The sequence below is a fragment of the Prorops nasuta genome, unplaced genomic scaffold (assembly GCF_024137725.1).
Source record: "Prorops nasuta isolate Cenicafe-Biocafe unplaced genomic scaffold, Cenicafe_Pnas_1.2 PNAS00002, whole genome shotgun sequence".
NCBI classification, from domain to species: Eukaryota; Metazoa; Arthropoda; class Insecta; order Hymenoptera; family Bethylidae; genus Prorops; species Prorops nasuta.
Window position 1 is genome coordinate 8,660,850 of NW_027116799.1, and position 22,567 is coordinate 8,683,416.

At 44.9% G+C, this 22,567-nt stretch overlaps 1 protein-coding gene across 3 annotated transcripts in view; it reads right to left on the reverse strand.

Moving 5' to 3' along the window:
* LOC136774923 (zinc finger protein 608-like) overlaps positions 1-22,567 on the reverse strand; it is a 122,375-nt gene that overhangs the window by 38,319 nt on the left and 61,489 nt on the right. For all 3 annotated transcript variants that reach the window (XM_066729401.1, XM_066729404.1, XM_066729398.1), the window contains exon 3: positions 20,120-22,556. In XM_066729401.1, coding sequence (XP_066585498.1) covers positions 20,120-22,006 — 1,887 coding nt within the window. In that variant the 5' untranslated portion in view covers positions 22,007-22,556. The remainder of the gene's footprint in view (positions 1-20,119; positions 22,557-22,567) is intronic.

Sequence of the window (22,567 nt, forward strand, 5' to 3'; positions counted from 1 at the left end):
CACGCTCGGATTAGTCTGAAAAGCCACTCTGCGATAATATTTGCGTCTTATTCGTAATAATAAACAAGTCGAGATTTCGACTAATTGCCTCAGCGCGTAACAATTACATGTTTACGAAACAAAGGCGTTTCGATCACTGAAATTCTTTCCCCGTACAAAAGCACCGTCTTTATATAAATATTTACGTATATAAGTACACACGGAATTCACGAGTGTTATCTCAGCTTATATTGAGTCAAAATTTACGTTCTTTTAACCAATGTACAATTTGTCGCAGGGCAGCAACAAAGCTTAGCTATATATCAAGATTTTCTTCACTGTGTTATTGCGAAGAACTGAAAATTTTCCAGAGTCTACATATACACTGTACAAGAAACGAATTTAGAAATTAGGAATCGTCCTCGTGAAAGCAATGTAACGAAGAAAAAAATTGCGTACTTGACTGTCGCTGTTTTCTTAATTATCCATCGTATCGCGCTGCACCATTACAATCGCTACAGGAACAATATTGTTGTGACGACGCGGTTATCGTTTTACCGCGTAAAACCGCAGAGACCGAGATTTCGCGTAAAATGATTCACGAGTTCTTTGTCTCGCTCGGATGAATTCTCGAGTGAAGAATGTCAGCACACTCGTGACACGGCCAGATAACGGGAAGGGTAATACGATAAACGCGACGATAAGAACGATACACGCTGCAGTCGTGAATCAAATTTTACCTCTTCCAAATATACACACTATCGACTTGAAAGTATTCCCTCTCTCTCTCTCTCTCTCTCTAGAGAGAGAGAGAAAGCGTATGATATTTCGAACGAATAATAAAGAAATTACCTTTGTTGATTCCCGAGAACGATATTAGGTGTGGAAATGTCATTCGGCATATGACAATGATCGAACGAGTTGGGGTAAGGTGTAGAAAATGGAGAAAGTCGGTAGAGTGGAGAAATAAATAGCGACGAAAGAGGTATAAAGCTATTCTATTGGTGAGCATTATTATACTTGTTGCTCGAGCCACGCATAGACAGCGGACAGAGTTATAGTTGAGGTTAACGGAGAAACTCTCTCGGTTAATGTACTATATCGACATTCCCCGGAGCATTTAATATCGACGATCGAGTTTGCCGCTCTCGTCCTCAGCTGCCGACTTATTGGCGCGCGTGCATCATCCGTGCTTCTAATTGCGATTTCCATCCCTCAACCTATATATATATATATATATATACGAGAGCAAAAGTTGTAACGCCCTATATATATATATATATATATATATAGGATGGGCCTAGCTATGTTTTCCTCTGGAAAAACTTTTGGTCGGATCCTGTATCGATGATCGCGTCGAATCACTCGAGTGCGATTATTATTATCTCCGATACAAAAGCAGAATGTCGAGTTTTCGAATTAACGAACGCGCTTTAATGATTGATCCGGTGCTGTGGTAGTGGTATATATATATATATATATATATATAGGTAGTGGTATAGAGCAGGCGCGCAGGCATTAGCTGGAAAACGGGAGCGAGGTTTAATTTCCCAAATGGAATTATTTATTTCCGATTCGTATTCGGGACGCGACAGACTCGACTAAACGAGTTTGGCAAGGATTGACTGGAAACAAATTCTCACGCATGCGGCAGGCAGGACGGCGGGCGAAAATAGAGGAACGGCCATTATGGCTAATTAGTCGCTTTTCACTCAATAATATATAATTGATGCACCGAGTATATTTAACGATAAGCGTGTGCTCTCCCCTCGTGTTTATTCGCATATTTCACAGTTCGATAAGCCGTTATCTGCCTTATCTCCCTTTACGTGCAGTTCGATTGATAATTTACAAGTCGCGATCGGTTAAGTGTTTCCTGGCGTTATACGGATTTCGAGCAGATATCGTGCCGATAAATTAAGCGCGAATCGTTGTAAATTGAACGGCGGATGGGATATCGATAAGATCGCGAGGGATTATAATCGTGTCTTTATGGAGTCGGTGTAAAGATCGAGGCTGACGCGACGCGACGTAGAAGGATTCGCATCGTGTGATTTAAGAAGCGTTCGAGGTTCCATCTTCTTGTTTTCTTTTTTGAGGTAGCGCGCGAGAGATCTCTACGCGCCTATATATATATAATCGTGCTGTATCAAACGTGTGTATCGCTGGCGCGCACAATGGGACAAGGAAGATTATCTGTGTGTGTGTATATATATATATATATATATATATATATATATATAGGGAAGAAGCCAACGCGCGTGCCAACGAAGGACATTATTCCTCAAAAGCATTTCTCCATACTCGCTGGACTCGCTGGTTGTCCAGAGCCATGGCCACCTTCGATAATAACACACACCAGCCACGCCCAGATTTCCTGGGGGACCCTTCCACTTTGAAAAACAACCCTGTTAATTGGACCGTTCCCATATTCCTCTGCAACTATATAAACTTTGGTATATAACAACCGATGAATTATTCTCCTCTCTCTCTCTCTCTCTCTCTCTCTCTCGCTGGAGGAAAAACGATAACGCATCTTAATAAGAATTAATTGGCAGGAGCGAATGATGGAATTGGAATAAGGGGGGGGGGGGGTGGAGGAAAAGGACGTCAGAGTTGGCAGACTTGGCAGAGCTGGCAGAGTTGGCATGTGACCGGTGAGGCGGGAATAAGGATGTGGGTTAATTGCGACGGGAGACAAACGGCTTAATTCCTCCCGATCAATTAAGGCCGGAGAGTAATTTCTTCATCCGGTGCGTGACTAAGTGTAAGACGACGGCGGAACATTTTTTCTCCAGCCGCCAATAAAGCAATAATCGTGTCGTTGACTCTCATCTTCTCCTCCTTTGACTTCTTCTTCTTCAGTATTCGCGACAATTTCCTATATAACTTCGTATTTCAATGCTTAATTTTTTAAACGAGTACACAAGCGGTTTGTCGCAGGATAAATTTGCAAAGAACCGAGGAGAAAAAGATCGTTCGATCGGTGTATGCGCGGTTTTTAGGTTCGCGATGACGATGACTGGGGAGATAATGTGGCCGTTGCGTTTCAGCTTGCAAAAGCCGAAGCCGATAGCGAGCGAGCATATAATTATGTCGCAAATGAACTGGCTGCTTAGTCAGGGAAGGCCGCGAGCTGGCGCGCAACAGAGTCACGCGTAATTTTCCTATAAACTTTTACAGTAGCGACGCGCAAAAACGTGGAAACAAAAGCAACTCCCAAACCATTTTCTCCAGCGTCGCATAAATGAATAAGCTTTGCATAAGCTGCAATGTGCCACTCGCTATCTAACCAGCAGCAACAAACACCAAACCAACAAACTTTTCATTTTATTATTATTGATTTTATATATGTATATATATATATATAGGCACACTTTAAACGACCAATCCGTGCTTCTTGGATTCTTATGAAACTTGATCGTCCCAAAACTCCATTTTATACAAGGTGACGAAACATTAAAAATCTGCTCTCTATACGGTTGTTCAAAGTTGTTTTGAAATACAAAGTTTCCCATATTTCGATATATATCTACCGGGTCTAGCCGTAATAAGAAAATTACGAATCCGTAGATCCTCGATTCTCATGAAATTCCAACGCCAAAAATCTCAATTTTTTATATAATAGAAAGTTACGAAATATTTGAACATTTAAAATCATTTTATACGAGAGATGAAAATTCCTTTGAAGCTTTCCTACATTCCTATATATATATATATATATATATATATATCTACCGGACGTAATAGTAATAAAAAAATGACTCGTTCATTATTATTATGCTGTCTTTTGCTAAATCTCAGAATTGTCTTACGAGTCGTTAAAAAAGATTTCTTCCCTGTCGCCATTAATTTCTTTTCTCGGCAAGGGACAAAGCGAAATTAGCAAAGAACAGTTAATTGTTGGTGATTGAATTACGCGACGAAAGCTGAGCATGGAATGAATAAATATACGTTTCGCTCTCTCAATTCTTTACTCTCTTTTCAATCTTGGAGCGAGGCCCGGAGTGTTTTTACCAGAGTGCGATTGGTCATTTACCGTGGTGCAATTAGGTTGGAAAACCGCTAGAAGCCAATTGCTCGGCATTATCGTGTAAAACTCGGACAAGTACTTGTGTTAGCGATAAAAAAGAATTGCTCGCTTTTGACAGTGATGGCTCGAGTTATGAGTCGATCATCAGCTGCGCAAAAAAAAATCCTTCTTTCCTCTCTCTCTCTCTCTGTATATATATATATATATAAGTGCAAAGATACTTTATATATTTCATCAGACTGAATCACGCCTATTAAATATCAGCTGTTAAATCCCAATAACTCGTATACTCCAAGGTTTGCAATTTATAGCAGCGTGGGTTACGGAAAAATCACATGAGGATTATTAATTTTCGAAAGAAGAATATTCCAGTTTTATCGCACGTACCCGTAAGATTGATTTCATTGTGAGAATGGCGGCTGGAATTGATCATTTGCTTGGTGTAAATCAAGATTGTTTATTTTACGGCTATGTTGCCAGTTCTCGAGTTTCCTTTGATTAGCGGAGGTCGGCTTGGCTCGGTTGGTCCAAGAATAATAAGAAAGAGAGAGAGAGAGAGAGAGAGAGAATAATGAGACGCAGAGCGCGAGAGATATCCGAGTGTTGTGTGTCTCGTGTTACAATGCCATTGCAAAGTGACTCGCTACTCTCCAGTAACGAGAGATCTTTCCTTAGCAGCAGCAGCAGCGAGAGAGAGAGAGAGAGAGAGAGAGAGAGAGAGAGAGTCGGTCTAATTGGACGCTTGACAAATCACTCCGACGACCCCCGGATTGCGATTCACCATTCTACGCTTATTTTCTTCACCCTGCACGAAAATATTCCCTATCGACGCGAAACACGGTCCAATCGTATTTCTCGAATACTCATCTCCGTCTCATTGGAACACATCTATAGTATAGCAATTAACGAGACCGTTCCCCGAGGCTGTTAATCAAGCAAATGTTCTTCTTCTCTCTCGAAGCTTATTATCAAAGGCGCGCAGGGGTGAGAAATAATTGCGGCTGCCAATAATCGATAAATCAAACGCGGCATTTATCAAGCATCTAGCGGGTTTCGTCGGATCGAGAGGCTTCCGGCCAAACTAGAAAGTTTCAGCATTCGGATTAATTAGGAAAGCGGCGTTATGAGCGTGTCCCAATCGTTTGCGCAACATCTCCGAGCTTCGTATATATCGCGTTGAGCACAAAGCGTTGGAAAAATTGTTTGGCAAAAAGTGTGATTGAATGTTGGAGTATCGCGAGGAGTACGAGTATGAGAAAGAAGCTTAATCGAGTCTGGAACGTTTGATATTCGTATCGAGGTATGGTTGGCAGTGTCTGGATAGCTGGGAAACTTGATTACGCGAGATTAGGGGGGGGGGGGGGGGGGAGGGTGGAATCGTAGGGGTAAAGGTTTTTCCAAGTGGGTTTTCGAACGAGTCTCTCGTGTATCATCGAGATATCTGCCCTCGAGAGAATCAAATAGAGAGAGAGAGAGAGAGAGAGAGAGACATAGGAGCGGATTACAATTACAAGGGGTGCGACGGGATGGAAGGGTTCGCCGTGGGTCCCTCCGCACACGGGCTGTTTGAATATTAATCAGCTCTGTTTGACTTATTTATCAAGCAGCTCGGTTTAAAACGATGCGCCGAGCTTCTTTCACAGTCGCGTCGACACACACCAGCCGCCGCAGGTGAGGTGAGACGACAACCCCTGCGCGCACGGCTTAAACACACACGGACGCACTGCCACGTACACGTGCGTGCACGTGTTGGTCACGTGGCGGAAAACACAAGCGGTGGATTAAAGCATCGGTCCCCTTTCGAAGAGAAGCCCCCTTTGCTGTAGATTCTCCGCGATTTGTAACGCAAGAAACTCCGTCAAAAAAAAAAGCTCCACCGATAAAAAACCCTTCGTCCAATTACCCTCGATAGTCTCTTGTTTTTTTTTTCGCGCACTTTTAAATCGTTAAACAGCCAATCGCGAGTTTTAATTCCACGATTTTGAATGGAAAAAAAAGGAAAAACAGGATCGCGTGGGAAAAGAGAGGCGAGCGAGGGGAAAATTCACGTTGGGTGGTGCGCGCGATGTGATTTGGATGGAATGAAAAGAGTGGCTGGATCATAAAGGCAATTCTATCGAAAATTTTCAAGCCAGAAAGTGTCTTTTACAGCTGATTTTATTTCATCTCTCTCTCTTCTTTTTTTCGCCGTTTGTAGCAGGCACTGCATATTGGATGTCAAAGGTAATGGTGGTATGGGATATTTCCGTGATGATTACAGGTTACTGTCGTGCTCTAAACCGCTAACAGGCAGCCAGGCCAGGATAAAAAATTGCGACGATGTACGTCCGCGTACGGAACACGGTTTTTATGTGCGGGAAAGCAACAAGGTAGCAATGAACACGCGACGAAAGTGGAACGCGAGAGTACCACGCGAGGATGCCGAGAGGGGGCACACACACACACACACACACACCCATATATATATATATATATATTTATAAAGAGGAAAGGAGAGGTGGGGGGGGGGGGGGGGAGCTGACAGCAGGTTGCGGTGCGCAAAACCATCTGCTTTTACATTTTTTTTCTTCTTCCCAAGCAACCCTCGCCGAGTTTTATTAACGCGCAGTCGACGCCCGGTTTGTTAACGACAGAAAAATATTATCGCTGACATCCGCGAGCAGGATAAATATAGTTGTATATTAAAACCGGCCGACCGATACAACGAAGAAACTAATTGCCCAGTCATGAATGCCTGCACCCAAACGTTCGACCGCGTGCGTACGTGCTTATGCATCTATGTGTATGTGCGGAGTACTCTACTTTATCACACGTAGTACCGTACAGAGTTACACACATACACACACAAGTACACAGAGAAATACATATGCTCCCACGTTTGCTCTTTTCGTTTCAGTCAATATTGCGACAGCTGCGACGCTCGATACACTATTTGCTCATCGATTATTCATTACGAATTACGACGCCTCGATACTTGCCCCCCCCCCCCTTCCCCACCACCACCCGCGCCATCACCACCACAAAAGCCCACAATTTATTTTCCCAACACCGCCTCTCGTCATCCTCGTCGCGATCAATTCGATCCTAATCTTGTTTCCGAATCATTCTTTATTATTCCCATCGGTCAATAGTGTATATATATATATGTAGTATAATCAGCTTAATCAACCAAACTTTCTCCACGATGAAAGCGCAAATTGTTCAAACAGCCATTGCGAGTTCTACAAACGAGCTGGCTCTCTGCATAAATCTACAATATTCATTATATACTTTATTCCTATTATACAAGACGTTTAATCGTCCATAACTTTTACCGCATTCATGAAAATCATTTCTAATTGGAGTCATAACTCATCGATTGCTAGCTACAGTCTATATATGTGTATGCGTGTTTATCGGCTTTAAACGCGCAGGGAAACATGTGCAAAGCTGTCTGGCGTAATTTTCTTTAAAATCTTTTCGTTTCGAAGGTGTGTGTGTGTGTGTGTGTGTATACGCGCGTGTGGATTTAAAGGGTTCTAATTGCGAGCTCGAGTGAATTTATTGAATCACTGTTGCAACCTCAGCGATAATCGATCGACGAACGGTGCTAATTTTCAGTGGTTGCTCCGGGACTAGTTCGGGACCTGTTAGCGACTTCGGGACAATCAATGAACGACACTGTACCGTGGTTCGCGGTGCTATTACTGCTTACTTGAACGCGTTGCTTATAATAATAACGCAGCTAAGACTGATAACAGCACTGCCCGAGCTCTTATCGACGGCCACTGCCAATGCAACTGGGCCAATTTCTCATGAAACACGTTGGTTTCAGCAGGTTAGATAACTGTCGTTAAACGCCTCACCGCGAATCCTGATATCAATCTCCGATAATTCGAAAGAGAACGTCGCTCAACCACCCAGCAATCACCCCGTTATCTCAAATATACACCTATGTGGGCTTGGCGTTGGCTTTCGAAAAGCCAAATGCGAGGTTTCTGCATCAAAGTTTTCAATAATGGATAATTCAGTGTGTAAAAACGCAAAGTGTCCATAAAGATTCCTTATTTCCCGTGAAAATGCACAATTTTGGTGAACTCGACATTCGCAAAACATACAAACTACTGAATAATATTAGTAACGTGAAATGGTTGAATTATTTTTTATCGCTCCTGCATGGAAAGTGTCTGATTTCAGTCTAGTTTTTGGGATCAAAAATGAATCTTTTCATGCCAGTATAGCCGCGCATGCGCAGTAGAGGTTAACTTCACTTTCGGCCCTATACTTTCCTCTCTAGAGTGGAAAATGACTACTTTCCTCCCAAGGGACAAAAGTATAGTACTTCCCACACGGACTGAATATAGTTACTATTGGCCATATGAGAAATTAAATAAAAGGGTTATATTTAATTGTCATAAGGAAACTAATAAACTCCGAATAAGATTATCCAAAATATAAAGAATTTTCCGCTTATCTCTAACTTCAATTTTAGATATTCTTTTATAACCTGAAACTTAAAATTATTGCTAAAATTCTCCCTCTCTCTCTTTCTTAATACCATTAAGTTTAGTAATATGAAACAAACAATATAAATCATAATGCAGAATTCGAGTGACTATATTTATTTTTATTCATTTGTAATAACATTTTTGTACGCATGATAATTTTGTTCTATTTTTATTTTAGGGGGCTCCGCCCCCTGCACCCCCCGCTCTCCTCCCTGCCCTTCTTAGAATCACTGCCTTCAAAAACCTGCATCTACCCTTTTACGTACTCACTCCTTAAGGTAGTAGTCTGGTAAATCGAGCGGTTTTGCATGGTATTTTTCGGGAATTTTTTTGACTACCTAAATGAAATGCAAAAAATCTGAAAATCTTATATGTTGTTAATACTATATTGAATTATACAATTTTTTTTTTAACTTTTTACGATATTTTATTTAAATTATATGGGGTCAAAGTAGGTGAAAAATAAAAAAAATTTGCTGCTGGCCCGTGAGGTATCTCCAGTTTGGGTAATCGGAAACAAAAAAATGCAACGGATTATTGTTCAGTAGGATTGTCATTCTAGCAGGTGCTAGAAAAAATTAATTTGCTTGAAAAATAATAAAATGGCGGACTTCGAAAGAAAAAGATACAATTTTTTAGTGTAAATTGGGCTGTAAATTGAAAAGTAATGAATGAAAAACATTGATTCTAGTACCCGCCAGAATTACAGATGTGTAGAACAACCTGTAAAAATTTCAGCCCGATCGGTTCAACAGAAAATCTGTTATGCCTCGGGCCGACCGAGAAAACGTGGTTTCGTGAAAAACGCGTTTAAAGTTTGGCTAACAGAACTTTCATCCTCACACTAATCGTCGATCCCCGGTGCGTGCAACAAGCTTTAGGTCTCTTCATACGTGTCAAACGCGGGTATATCTAGTTATATCCTTTCGTATGTCAAAAGGTATACGAAACTTGAAGGAAAAATAAAGGTAATGAGTCATAATAGTGAGGAATAACCGTTAGCAGCTGTCGTGCACCTTACAGCGTTCAATTATGCGGCGCTCTCGAATATATGTTATATCTTTGTTAATATTTTGAATATCGGTTTAAAATTTATACACCGTATTCTCATGTTGGTATACTATCGAAATATGAAAAAAAAAAAAAAAATTTCGACCCGAACAACCAGACTACTACCTTAATCATTTCATTCACTCTTTAGTTACAATTAATTCATACTGAACAATTTATTAATACATTACAAATCTGTAATGCACTCGTGATAAAATATATCGTTTGTTACTCGGGACTACTTGACAATTGTACTCGTGTGATGGCAGCCCTCGCTTCGCTCGTGCTGCCAACTTCACACTCGTCCACAATCGTCAACTTTCGTCCCTTGTAACAAAATCTACTATTAAAGCACGTATTAGCAATAGCCAATGGGCTCTAACCATTGTACGAATATAGCTTTCGAACGCAATATTATACATCAAGTTTTTCAATAAAGGATTTATAGTTGAGCGTGTGAAAAAACCAAGTGTTCATAAAAATTCCTTGCTCCGCACGAAACTACACAATTTTTGCGTACTCGGCATTCGTAAAACGTAACTGCTTGATATTACAGTGATGTAAAATAATTTAATTATTACGAAGCACGCGTTGGCAATAGCCATATGGCTCTCAGGATCGTAGGAATGTAGCTTTAGAGGCGGCGATAAGGAAATTGTACGTCCCTCGTGAGCGACGCGTGTCCTTTGCTCGACCGAAACATCGACTCTCAATTAATATAATTACACCCTAATTAAGTCCCACTCTGCATCGCGGATTGTAACGGAGAAGGTGATGGGACGAGGGGACAAAAAAAACTCTCGGATGTTTCGTGCGTTACAGCAATAATGATACTAGGAAAAACGAGGATAAAGATAATGGAAGCGACAGGGAGCTTATTTTCTATATGAATTTAGCGCACTTTGCGTCATTAGGGGAAAGCAAAGGGGATTCGAGCTTCCTTTCATCGTCTCGAGTTTCCTTAACAGGCAGTCTTAAAAAGCAACAAAGGGTGGAGCGAGAGCGCCATTTTAATTAGAATAGACGCTTAATTACTGAAATCGTCGAGACCGTAGGATTTGGCCGGTTATTTGTGCCTCTTTGATAGGAGGGGGGTGGGGGGGGGGGGAGGCGGTTGGAGTACTCAGGAGGGACGCTCCGACGCCCTTTGCCATGCTTGAGTTTCACCCTCCTCGGGGCTCCCTTCGACTCTCTTTCACTTTAGCTTCGACTCCCCTCGACCCTCGCCACTCTTTCTCACCCCTATTCCTCTTCTGCTCCATTCTCTCTCTCTCTCTCTCTCTCTCTCTTCCTCGGTAACGCTCTTTCCTCTCGCTTTACCGATATTTCTATCCATAACTACCTTTCTTCGGAGACACTCGGCCACGTTTCTACCGGGGAGGGGGTAAGCTGGGGTGGAGAAGAGGCAGCTGTACCCCACCCCCCCCCCTTTCCACCTCTCCATTTCTTCACAAATCTCCGACTTTATCATTCTCTTGCATCGGCTTTCTCCAAATCCCATCCTTCCGTTGTACACCCACTAGGTCCCTCGCGCATCTTCCTCGTTCCTGCAAAGGCTGCCCACGCGTTTTTCTTCCTGAGTTTCGTGTAAGAGAGGGGAGGAAGCAATAAGGGAAAGAGTGGGGGGGGGGGGGGGAGTTTGATCACTGCTCTCTCGCTCCTTAACACTGCCAGCGATACATCCATATGTAAGCACAGCACGGGTCCCCCCCCCCCCCCTATTTCTCCCTCTCGATCCAGCGTGTTTGCGCGTAAGTGTGTTTGCCCAAGGGCGTGGCAGAGGACGAAGGGTGCAGAGAGAAGAAGCTGCGGGGAAAAGGGGCCCCGAGCAACGCCTCCTGCACGCTCATCTTTAATATTCCCTTTTTCGCCTTAACTCACTCTTGGTCACGGACCACTCGGTTCCGCGCGCACAAACGCTTCAGCCTGCGCGCCAAAATTGATTAGCTTAACAAAATAACCCAATATTTTCATTCTTCGGGTCGAAACTCGTTCACAGCAATAATTCCTGAAATTACATCCAGTACATGTATCCTAATTCAGTATTCCAGGGGACGAAAAAACTACGAAATGTAAAGCCCGTCGATCGATCGAGCGCAAGCTGATGCAACGACCGAAAACACTGAAAATTTTCATTCGAGACTCTCGGACGATCGCCATACCCAAGGTCACAGTGAAATTTTCCTCGGAACGTTCTCCAATCGACTCGTTAATTTTGACAAACCGAGCAAAGCAATTTATCGCCATATTTTGCTCGTCCATTCTATTTTTTCCAGAGTTCTAGACCATCTCGCGTTTATCGGCGGACACGGGCGACCATTTCCGACGAGGAAACAGCAGTTTCCGAGGAAGGCGAATATATATAGTAGCGGAGATAGCGGTGTATCGCTCAGGAGTAAATTTCATAAGGCTGCAATAAAGTGAAATGTTTATAATTTCTCCGCGGTTAAAGCTTCGTGTTTACCGTTCTTGCTCTCTGGTCGTAGAGTGGCGCGGCGCACGGATAATCGGTACCGGCTGTCTGTGTAGCGTGTGCATGGCTGCTGGAGGAGTCAGTGGTGTACTATGGGAAACGCTCGAGACTTTTCCCGGATTGCTGTGCGAGATAGGTAGAACGAGGGGGTAAGAGGAGGGGGGGGGGGGTTGTACGGCGAAGAAATATAAGAGAATAAAAGGCCAACGACTGCGAGGCTGATACAAAGATCCGCCGGTATTTCATCGGAGCTTTTTTACACGCCTGTCGTAATAGCGAAATGGCAGCCGCGGTCGTTTCGTCCAGCGACGTTATTATAGGTGGTGTCGGTGCACAGCCTCGACAGATGGCGAGATAACGAGGAAATAACAATGAGAAAAATCCAGGAGGGGGAAGATACTCGCGTTGAAAATATTCGATAAATACTCCCATGTGCGATATTCTCTAGGTTTTTGTCTCTTTGGAAAATGACGTCACTGCGGAGCGAGAAAAATCTTGAAACAAGCAAAGAGCTACAGTGGAAGGTGTATGACTAAATCTTGAAGAGTCTTCAGGTATGTATACGTGGACGATCCAAGGGAGCCTCGGGAGCGTGAAAAAGTAGCCGTGGCAAGGATGGTCTCATTGAATGGTAAAAAAATAAGAAAACAGGTGGAGGGGGGGGGGGGGTGAGATAGGGCTAAAAGCGAAAGGTTGGCGTTTACAGAGCTCCCGGTAGTTGGCGTTAGGACGTCGGCGTTACGATGCTCCGTGTTTGTTCGCGTATTCATCCTCCACGTAGTCCCGGGGGCGGAGACCGCAGAGTATTGATTTCACCCCCTGTGCGCACCCCGACCGCTTCCGCCCCCGGCAGACCTGCCTCACCGCGCGCACTCTCGCCCCCCCCCCCCCCCGCCCACCTACTACCACCACCTACATACTACACCCGTTTCACCTTCTCTACCAACACATTTACCTTGCTTTGCACAGTCGTCGTTCTCCCGCTACAGACTCCATCGACGCACGGTACTCTTGCCTCTGCGCGTTTGCGCTCCCACACACACACACACGCGCACACACACAGAGGAAGCTGGGGCTGCCGACCTGGCCAGCCATCCAACCAGCCCCTTTAACGAAACGGCTACCTCACCGTCGTTTACCATCCTACATCGTCCTACCTCACCAACGGTACACCACTACCAGCACATATCAGCGCGCAACGTGACACGACTGCTGCCGACTCCCGTTCGCTTCGAAAACCCCTCGACGACGATGCATCTCTCGATCCCAAAGCCACTAATACCGACTCCCTTCTAATTTCCTTCTCCCCCCCCCCCCCATCCTTCTCCTCAACCGCCCAACAACCAATACTCCGTAGCTCTCTCTCTCTCTCTCTCTCTCTCTCTCTCTCTCTCTTGAGCGCATATCGACTCGTGTCCTTCTCCTCCGATATCCTGTCTTTTGCTCTCCTTATTCCATCCAACTTTCCGTCCCTCGCCGCGAGTGCTCGTCTGTCTACACCCCCCCCCCCCCTCCCCTACACCTACTTCCTCCTCGCTTCGAACCCGGAGATTTCCCGGCATCGATATTTCTCGAGCAATCGTACGAGCGTACAAACACGCACCCACACCACACTCCTCCCCTCTCTCTCTTCTCCTCGCTCGCGCTTTAGCCATCTCGTTCTCGTCAATCTTGCAGATAGGCAAATATTTTATACGCTTTATTACGCTCGACAGACCGAGCCATTTCGCTCCAATTTCAGTCGATATCCAAATATCGATATTCTCGCGATACTACACTCTGTCCGTTTCCCGCTCGGAGCCAATTTCACCAGAAACCAGCGCCAATCACACAATTTCTTTTTTTTGTTCTATTTTTCCCTTTTTATATCCACACGGCTCGGAGAGTTTTTCGCGAAAAGTGCACAGCCAGAGAATTCAGCAAAAGCTCGTTACGATCGAGATTCGGGACGGCGGTTGAATTTATGGCGGGGAGCAGGTTCCATTAAAAGCGGAAACTGTTGCGACCCGATCGGAGAATTAGGCTGTACGCGCCGCGATCATTGCAGTCGATCGGTCTGTCCAAGAATGGAGTTGTGCGATATTATTGAAAATACTACTTTTTTCGATTTCACAACCGATTCGAGATCCATCCTCTTCTTTTCCCGAACGATAAACCAGACGAGATTGTTTTCCAGCGCGAATTACCTATATATATATATATATACATATGCTGATAAAATAATGCAAGGAACTTTTATCGCGACACTCGTTATTAGCTCTTCCAATGGGAAAATCGATCCCTCGTAAATAAACACTCTGCTTTAACAAGAATTATTATTTTATATATGTATATATGTAGAGAGGAAAATCGTGACTAGGGAAGAGAGAGAGAGAGAGAATAAACTAGCATAATTAGAATGATAAGGGAATGTTATTTAAATGGAAGTTGGCAAGCGGCGTTGCGTTAGACAAGCCAAAAGTAGAGTTTTAATTACTGGAAAATTTCGAATGGTAATTCCGTGCGTTCTGAATACTTGATAATAATGCGAAACTGGTACGCGTTGTTCAGCCGTATGCAAATTTTTCCTCGCTATAGCTTTGGCGCGCGTTAGTTTGTTAATTATCTACATTTAATGTCGGCTTGAATAAATGTATATTCATTAAACATTTCTCGACCCGCGATTGCATTATGCCCGTAAACGATAAATTATATCGAGATTGAAGCCAAAACTGACAAAGTACCTAATATGCGAAATGTTTGCAATGTAACGTTATCCGTGGCCAACGCGAATAATAAAATCATTGTTAATCATTTTCAGCCCGACGATGATGCTTTTGTGAAATTTTAATTAGAAATTCGATACGTCGAATAATTATATTACCGAAACAAGAATCTCCCACCGTTATTATTATCACTAATATAAATTACACAACGAGCGCGTAAAAGCGTCATCCTTCTGCCACATCGAAACAATAATGTACGCCATGATGAAGAAATTTTGTTGAAAGCAAAAAGAAAAGAATTGAATTTCGATACTCGTGCACGTACACGTTCATATAATTACCGGTGGCTCCCCTAAAAGCATTCAGGGGGTTTCGAGGGGTCGATACGGTAATCGCAGGTACAAATATATACGTAAAGATATGAAACGGATGAATATAAGAGCTTCGACTCTTATTTAAAGGGACGTTGAAATTTGTAGAATGCTCGCTCGATTCTGCAATTTTAATCGTCGGAGAACGAGTAGCGGCGCGGTGAGAGTATTGTGTGTATACGTGGAGATAATCGATGGTTGTAAAAGAAATGCAGGGGAGTGCTGGATATCTCAGGCTGCGGCAGATCAAAACAGGTTCGTGCTCGTGCTAAAACGGAGAATTTCACTGGAGCGTTTAATGCTCGGCGAGGAATTCGATTTGAGCGTCATTATGCGCCGTTGCATTATTCGCAAGGCTCCGCTCCAATTACGTCGCCTATGGATGGCCGTTTTAAGAATAAGCCAACTCGAGTCCCGCGTCGTGCCAATCCTAATATTCCTCCGGTTACAGCGGCTAGTGCGAAACCGCTAAATTTCGCATTCTTCATTTTAGTAGATATATATATATATATGAAAAAATGCAAATTTATCAACGATCGGAGCAAACATCGAGAAACCAAGTTATTATTCACCCTTTAACCTTTGAACCCGCGTGTGTAACAAAGTCAGAGACTGCAGCTGCGCACGGTGAAGAGATCTCGAGTTCCGCTTGAAAAATATTCACCTGGAAAAAGCTCCGTCTAAGCCCGGATTATACGTTTTCTCAACTACGCTAGAGAGAGAGAGAGAGAGAGAGAGAGCCTACGGGATTATTCCTGTCAGCCTCCTCCCTTCATGCTGCTTACAAAAACTGAATTTGTCATTCGCGAAAATAAGAGTTAAACTCGAAGGTTGAAAGCTTGCAGCTCCGCGAGATAAAAAATCTGCAGAGGAATATAGTCCTAGCAGCGAAGAAGTAAGAGTTTCGCGTATAGCAAAGGAGAGACGCGAATAAAATTTTATTCTTTTTCTCTCCGCGAGTCTGTGTTTGCTTTTCGATGCTTTATTTCGTATATCGTTCTGTTTATTATCGTTATTTTTTATTGCCGTGTTTCGATGAAAACGTTGTAAAATGAGATATATATATATATATACACAAGAATGAGGCCTATAGGTGTTACGAATGAAAGTGCGAGAATATATATATATATATATATAAACACATAAGAGGTGGCTGATTCGCACGCGAGCATTTTCAAACACGTATATATATATATATATATATAGACCCGTGTGCTCGGTCCGTAATTTCGTTGGTTCGCGGGCCAACGAGGGGTTGCTGCTCTGGTTGGTAAAATTTGAGCGCCATGTGTCCAACGATTCCCCCCCCCCCCCCCTTTCAGCCCTCGACTCGACTCGTCACGTTCGGCCGAGCATAAAATACGATAACGCTTATAGACTCTCCCGAGGGAAAGTAATGCATGCGGCCTTTTGACGGCTACCTCACCTTTCACCCTCAGCCCCCCCTCCTCCCACAGTCCCCCTCGTGCCCCTACCAACCCAAGGGAATACTTACAAGTGGCCTACGCTCCTACAGCTGCATGTGTATACCCGATCGCCCGCGATTACGACGCTCAAACTTCAATCCCGCGAATCGAACTTCCTGCGACACGGTAAACCAATTCCCCGCACTTGGCACGGTCCCAACGCGTATGCGCTCCGCCAGGAACCTCCGTTTACCCCCCCCCCCCCCCCCCCTCCCCCCTCTTACGGAAAAACTTGCCCAATGCACTAAAGCGCGATAACCCGTTGCTGCTGCTTTTCACGAACCACCGAATATCGCGGCAAAAAATGGTCGCGTCGTAAGAATGGAAAGGGAGAAAAAGCAGATGGAAGGAACACGAGTTTCTTTTGAAAGCTCGCGATATGGCCCGGCAGCGAGCAACTCGCTTATTGTTATTCGACGCGTTACTCCGGAAATAATGGACGGTTTTTTTCGAGTTCTCTCGAGTGGCTGCTGCATGTATAATTCGCCGAATCGCGCGTTCCAAGGAGAAAAGGAGTCGATAGCAACACGGCAAAGCCTGCACAGTGGAAGAATGACGTAACGCTCTGTGAGAATTGGCTCATTTCGAGATAAATAGAGAAATTAAAGCGGCCGTGCCGGAGAGCCCGTAAATCCAGCCTGCTGAATGAAATCGTCAATGCTGAAGAGGGGGGAGAATGATGATCGAGAGAAACACGGTGGGTTAAAGGAGGACCGAGGAGGAGAAAAGACGTTTCGCTCGGTGATTATACGAGCTTCTTATTAATTAAGCGAGAGTCCCAAGTGGGGGGGGTTAATTAGCGTAGCTAAATACCAATGCTCTAGCTGCACGTATATATGTATACAGCCGATAAATTTCTTCTGAAATTGATCGTCGTTGCTCCAAGGCGGGCGCGCGCAGCACCTTCCACTACATTCGCAGTGTCAATTGCACAAGGCGTACTAGACAACGTCATTGGCAGCTGCAGCGAAGCCAGTTTTTTATCGCGCGAAATCCCAAGCGGGAGCCAACTGATACTCGCGTTCGCGCATGCGCAGTCTCGATCGAGACTCTCGCCGCCGATTATTATTAAAGCGGAAGGCGCGCGTGGACTCGCGACCATCGAATTTCACACATCGAGTGTTCGACGTTATTGTTGTTCCTTCGCCGCTTCCTCGGTATGTGGTATTTCTGCAGCCGGACAGACAGACACAGACATTTTCGAGGCGTGTAAAACACGCGCCTTACGCGTCGTGACCGGCCACGCAGATACCGATCTTTACCGGTCGAGTGCGACAACTTTTGTGTATACATATATATATATATATATATATATATATAAAGGAGGACAAGCAATGGAGATTTTGCATCTTTCTTTTTTCTCCACCATAGTTTGCATAGATTTTTATCTTTAGTGTGAAGATGCTCCGTATCAACAGTCTTGTAACTCGGTAGACTGAGAAATATGTTTCGTTATCAATGAACAATTTTTTGGTATTTGTTGCAATGAAGGAGATTCATTGATGCAACGAATTGATTGATTGTATAATGAACTATTTATTGTATCAATGAATTTTGTTTATTTTTATAACAAAAAATTATTTATTGGGTGAAATATTTCTGTCAGTATACTGGAACAATTTTGGAAACTATCATGCAAGTGAATTCGAAATTTATGTCTTTTCTCCTACATGCTCCAGTAACATATATATATATATATATATATATATATATATATATGAGACAATTCACTTTTTATTAAATATTTGCAATCTCTCTCAATAAACTAGAAATTGTTTTTCTGTCAACAAAGAAACGACGTTTAAAGTTTATTCTTTATCCGTATTAATTATTTATTAACTTATTATCACTTTTTCATTCCAAATTTCACCAAACTACTCCTTAACGAAATATTGAGGAATTACCGCCTGCCTGGGCTGGGGAGAACTCGAGTTCTTTCATATAGTTGACGATTGGAACAGGCCGTTGGTTCCTTGATAGTTTTCGAAGGAATCTTTTAGTCCGGTCCAGCCGACGCATTGTCCGAGCGACTTGGCGATAAGAAGATAATATGACGTTAATTGGATCCCTATGGTATACATAATAGGGAATCGTTATATAATCATTCATCTACCATGGTTCCCTAGTCCCAGCTACGCGAAGCGCAGCAAAATATGAATCGAAGAAATACCATGTCTTTACACACATACGTATATATATATATATATATACAAAGCCAGCGTATTCCCTGAACGAGACATTGGCGGCACGGTCAAAGTATATTTTCCTCGATATTTTCCAAGGCGACCTTTGTATATCCCCGAAGCGTTTGGGCGAGAGCAGCCTGTATATTTTTGCAGTGGAAATTCGCGGGTATCGCGTGACGCATGGGAGGGGAAAAATGATATCATTGATACGGAAATAGACGAGTGGTATCGTCCGAGCAGTTTGACCGTGCTCCAAATATTTCGCTCGATCGGCTCTGTATCTCTCGGAGAATTTGGCAAATAGCGAGAATTAGGCACGATTGCTTTAGAGCTCTAAGTAGGTACTCCTACGGGTCGAACCAACCAACCAGTTGTCACGCGTTCTACGTGCCTCTACATATACCTATATATATATATACGAGCCAACGGATCCGAAGCCCTTGATAATATTCCAGTTGGAGCTTTATCGTAAGATAAGCGGCTTATCCTATATACGCTGGAGAGATCAGTCAGTTTCCCCAATCGGACGACGAAACGTTTGACGTTGTTGTATAGAGAGTAAACACTATAGCTATATATATATATATATATATATATATATATATATATAGGAGCAATCGCGATCCAAGGTATTAGGATTGTTTTCAGTACGATAACGAGAATCTCGATTATTAGTCGACAAACATTGACTCTCTGGCGTTATAATGAGGAGCGAGCGAGTCTCGCAGGGGCATCGATTCCCATTGCCCGAGCCAATGCTTGTTCCTTGAATACTATATGTGGTAAGAGATGAGAATTGACCCGAGCAAATATATAAGTATATACCCTGAATTCAAAGGGTCCCTAACTTTTGGCACTTTTTTCATCGACTCTTTAAAAACAGTTCGTCTCTATTATATACTTTCCGTGACGTTGTAACACGTGCTTGTCCCGTGGAATGAACGATCAAAGCGTGGAAAGCCATTTCGCAAATAGTAACGTTTTCTAATTTAGGATGGTGTAAAATCTTGTTACGAGTTATATTTATAGATAATTGTAGAAACTGTTGAGATCGACCAATAGGAATAAAGAATTTAGTAATGATTGATACCAGGACACTTTATTTTTTGTCAATGATTCATTCCTTTGAGGACGATCAAGGTTATCGCGTGCATTCAGAGTTTCTCGAAACCGCGGAAACGGATCACGAAAGTTCGGTTTATTCGCATTTAGATATGTATATATCGTTTGGATAATTAGAAGGAAAGAATTGCGTTTAATCGGCCTTGGTTTTTGAAAAATATCGTAATTTTCGGCAAACTGACGACGCGACGATCGAGCGAGGAAGCATAAATGTAGGTATAGGATATAAGCGATGAGAGGGACGTACCTTTGGCTCGGTCTTGATTTTTTTGGCAGGCGGAGGACTGGCAGCCGTATCCATGGCTTCCTCGGCGGGCGTGGTGAGGGGTGGTCCAGGTACAGCAGCCACTTTAGTCTGTTCGGGTTTGGCCGCGGAGCCGGCGGCCGTGGCACTGGCCGGGCTGGGGGGCGGACAGGGTGCAGCGGCGCTGGTCGCGGGCGGACCCGGGCCCTGGGAGACGGAAAATCCAGTTCTAGAGCTAGGGGGTGGGCCCTGGGTCTGCTGGGGCGCCGTGGCCGCTGGCGTCGGCCCCTGTGACTGCGAGGCGGCGCCAGAAGAGTTTTGACCTTGGGAGGCGGCCGGTCTGCTGGCGGTACCGTTCATTTCCGGTTTCGACTGTTGAGGAGCGTGATTGCTCTGGGGCTTCTCGTGCTTGTCGCGCGCCTTGTCGCGCCTGTGACCGCTGGAGCCGCGCTTGGAGGCCGTGGAGGAGGTCGCGTTGCTTCCGGTACCGGTGGCCGAGGCCGGAGCGTGGCTCGGCTTGGACTTGTTGGAGGAGGATGAGGAGGAGGAGGACGAGGAGGAGGAGGAAGAGGACTGACTTCCGCTCTGGGCGGAAATGCCGTCGGCGTTCTGGGAGTTCTGGCCGACCATGTTGGAGGAGGCCGAGGAGCCGGAGGAGGTCGAGCCGGACGAGGCATTGGCGGAACCGGAAGAACCGTTGGCACCCTCCTGGAGGGAGGCGGTTCCGTTCAGTTCGTTCGACTTGACGATCTCGTGTTTGGCCTCGCTGGTCTTGGTTCCGGGCTTCGTTCTCTTGATCTTCATCTTGAGGCCTTTGTCAACGGTGGCCGAGTGTTCCACGGCCATTTTGCCGGGATTGACGGCGTGGACGGCGTTGACGCCCACGAGCGAGCCGGTGCTACCTTGCTTGCTGCCCACCGCGTTATTGACGACGGAGTTGCTGCCGGAGGTAGAGTTTATTCCGCCAGCGTTTACCACGCTGCCGTTGTTGGTGATGGGACCGTTGGTCCCGTTAATCGAGTTGCAGGTCGGACTGTTGGCCCTGGCCGAGTTGGAGTTTGGGCAGGACGACGCCGAGGACAGGGAGGACGAGGTGGACGATGGCGACGTTGAAGACGACGACGACGAAGACGACGACGACGACGATGACGACGACGACGACGACGATAAAGAAGAGAGAGATGAGGACGATGAGTTTTGATTGATAGCGACGCCGCTACCGTTGCTACTAGCGTTATTGTTATTACCGTTACCGCTAGAATTGGTCGATGTAGAATTTTGCAATTGATGCTGAGAATTAATGGCTGATGCTGCCGAGGCAGGCGTAGAAGCCATGCCTGTCCCCGAGCTCAGTTTCTCGTCCCTCGTCTTCTCAATGTCCGCATCCAGGTCGATTATCAGGTCACCTATGCCGATGTCCCATTCGTTGTCGTCGTACTCGAAGTTGTTGGTCGCATTGGTCGCGGCCGAATCCAGCTCACCAGCGTTAGCAGCCACTGTGCTTGCTTGCTGCTCGCGTTCCTGCTCTTCCTCTTCCTTCCGTTGCTGTTGCTGCTGCTGTTGCTGTCTCTGCTGCTGAGCCAAAGACGACCTCGACTGATGATGGTAATGGTTGTGATTGTGATGATGATGGTGATGATGATGGTGATGGTGATGGCGATGCTCGCGATGATCCCTTCGCTCCTGCCTCTTGTTATTGCTGTTCTGGCTGATTCCGCTGTTGGGCCCGTTGCTGCTACCGCTACTGCTACCGCTGTTGCTACCCTTTAGGAGATTGCTGCTGCTACTTCCGGTAGAGCAGGCGAGGGCGGCGTTACCAGCGACGACGCACGTAGATGGTCCTTTGCGATTTACGTTAGGGAGGCGACCGCCTAGTGGCGTGGTCGCCATGCCCTTGGAAACGCTTCCCCGGCGCCCGCCAGCCTGATCACCGACTGCCCGCCTGTTCTCACGAATATTGCCGTTGAACGTTGCTCACACCTCGCGTGGCGCCACAATTTCTCGTTACCCCGACGACCTCCGCCCGCGAAACGCGATTCGTCCATCGAACACATCACTTATCCCGCGTCTCTGCCTCGGATTCCGATGATGATTGATATATCCAATTTGCTCCCTCTCCCTCTGGTTCATCCACTTTTCACCACCCAACCTCTTCGTCGCACACCACACTGCTACACTCCTCTCTCAACACCCCACTATATATAAACGACGACTCTTTTTCCACACAACGCGATATACCACTATTCTCTTCTTTCCTCCTTATCGTGCACCCACCCAACACACTTATACCTTTTATATAAACAAATATATATATATATATATATATATATGCACCAAGCACGATAATCCTTTCCAGCCGACGACGTCACCAATCCCGACGACTCATCGGTCCGACGAATCGTTGATCCATATCGCTCCTCCTCCTCTTCCCTCGATCACTCTGAAAAACAA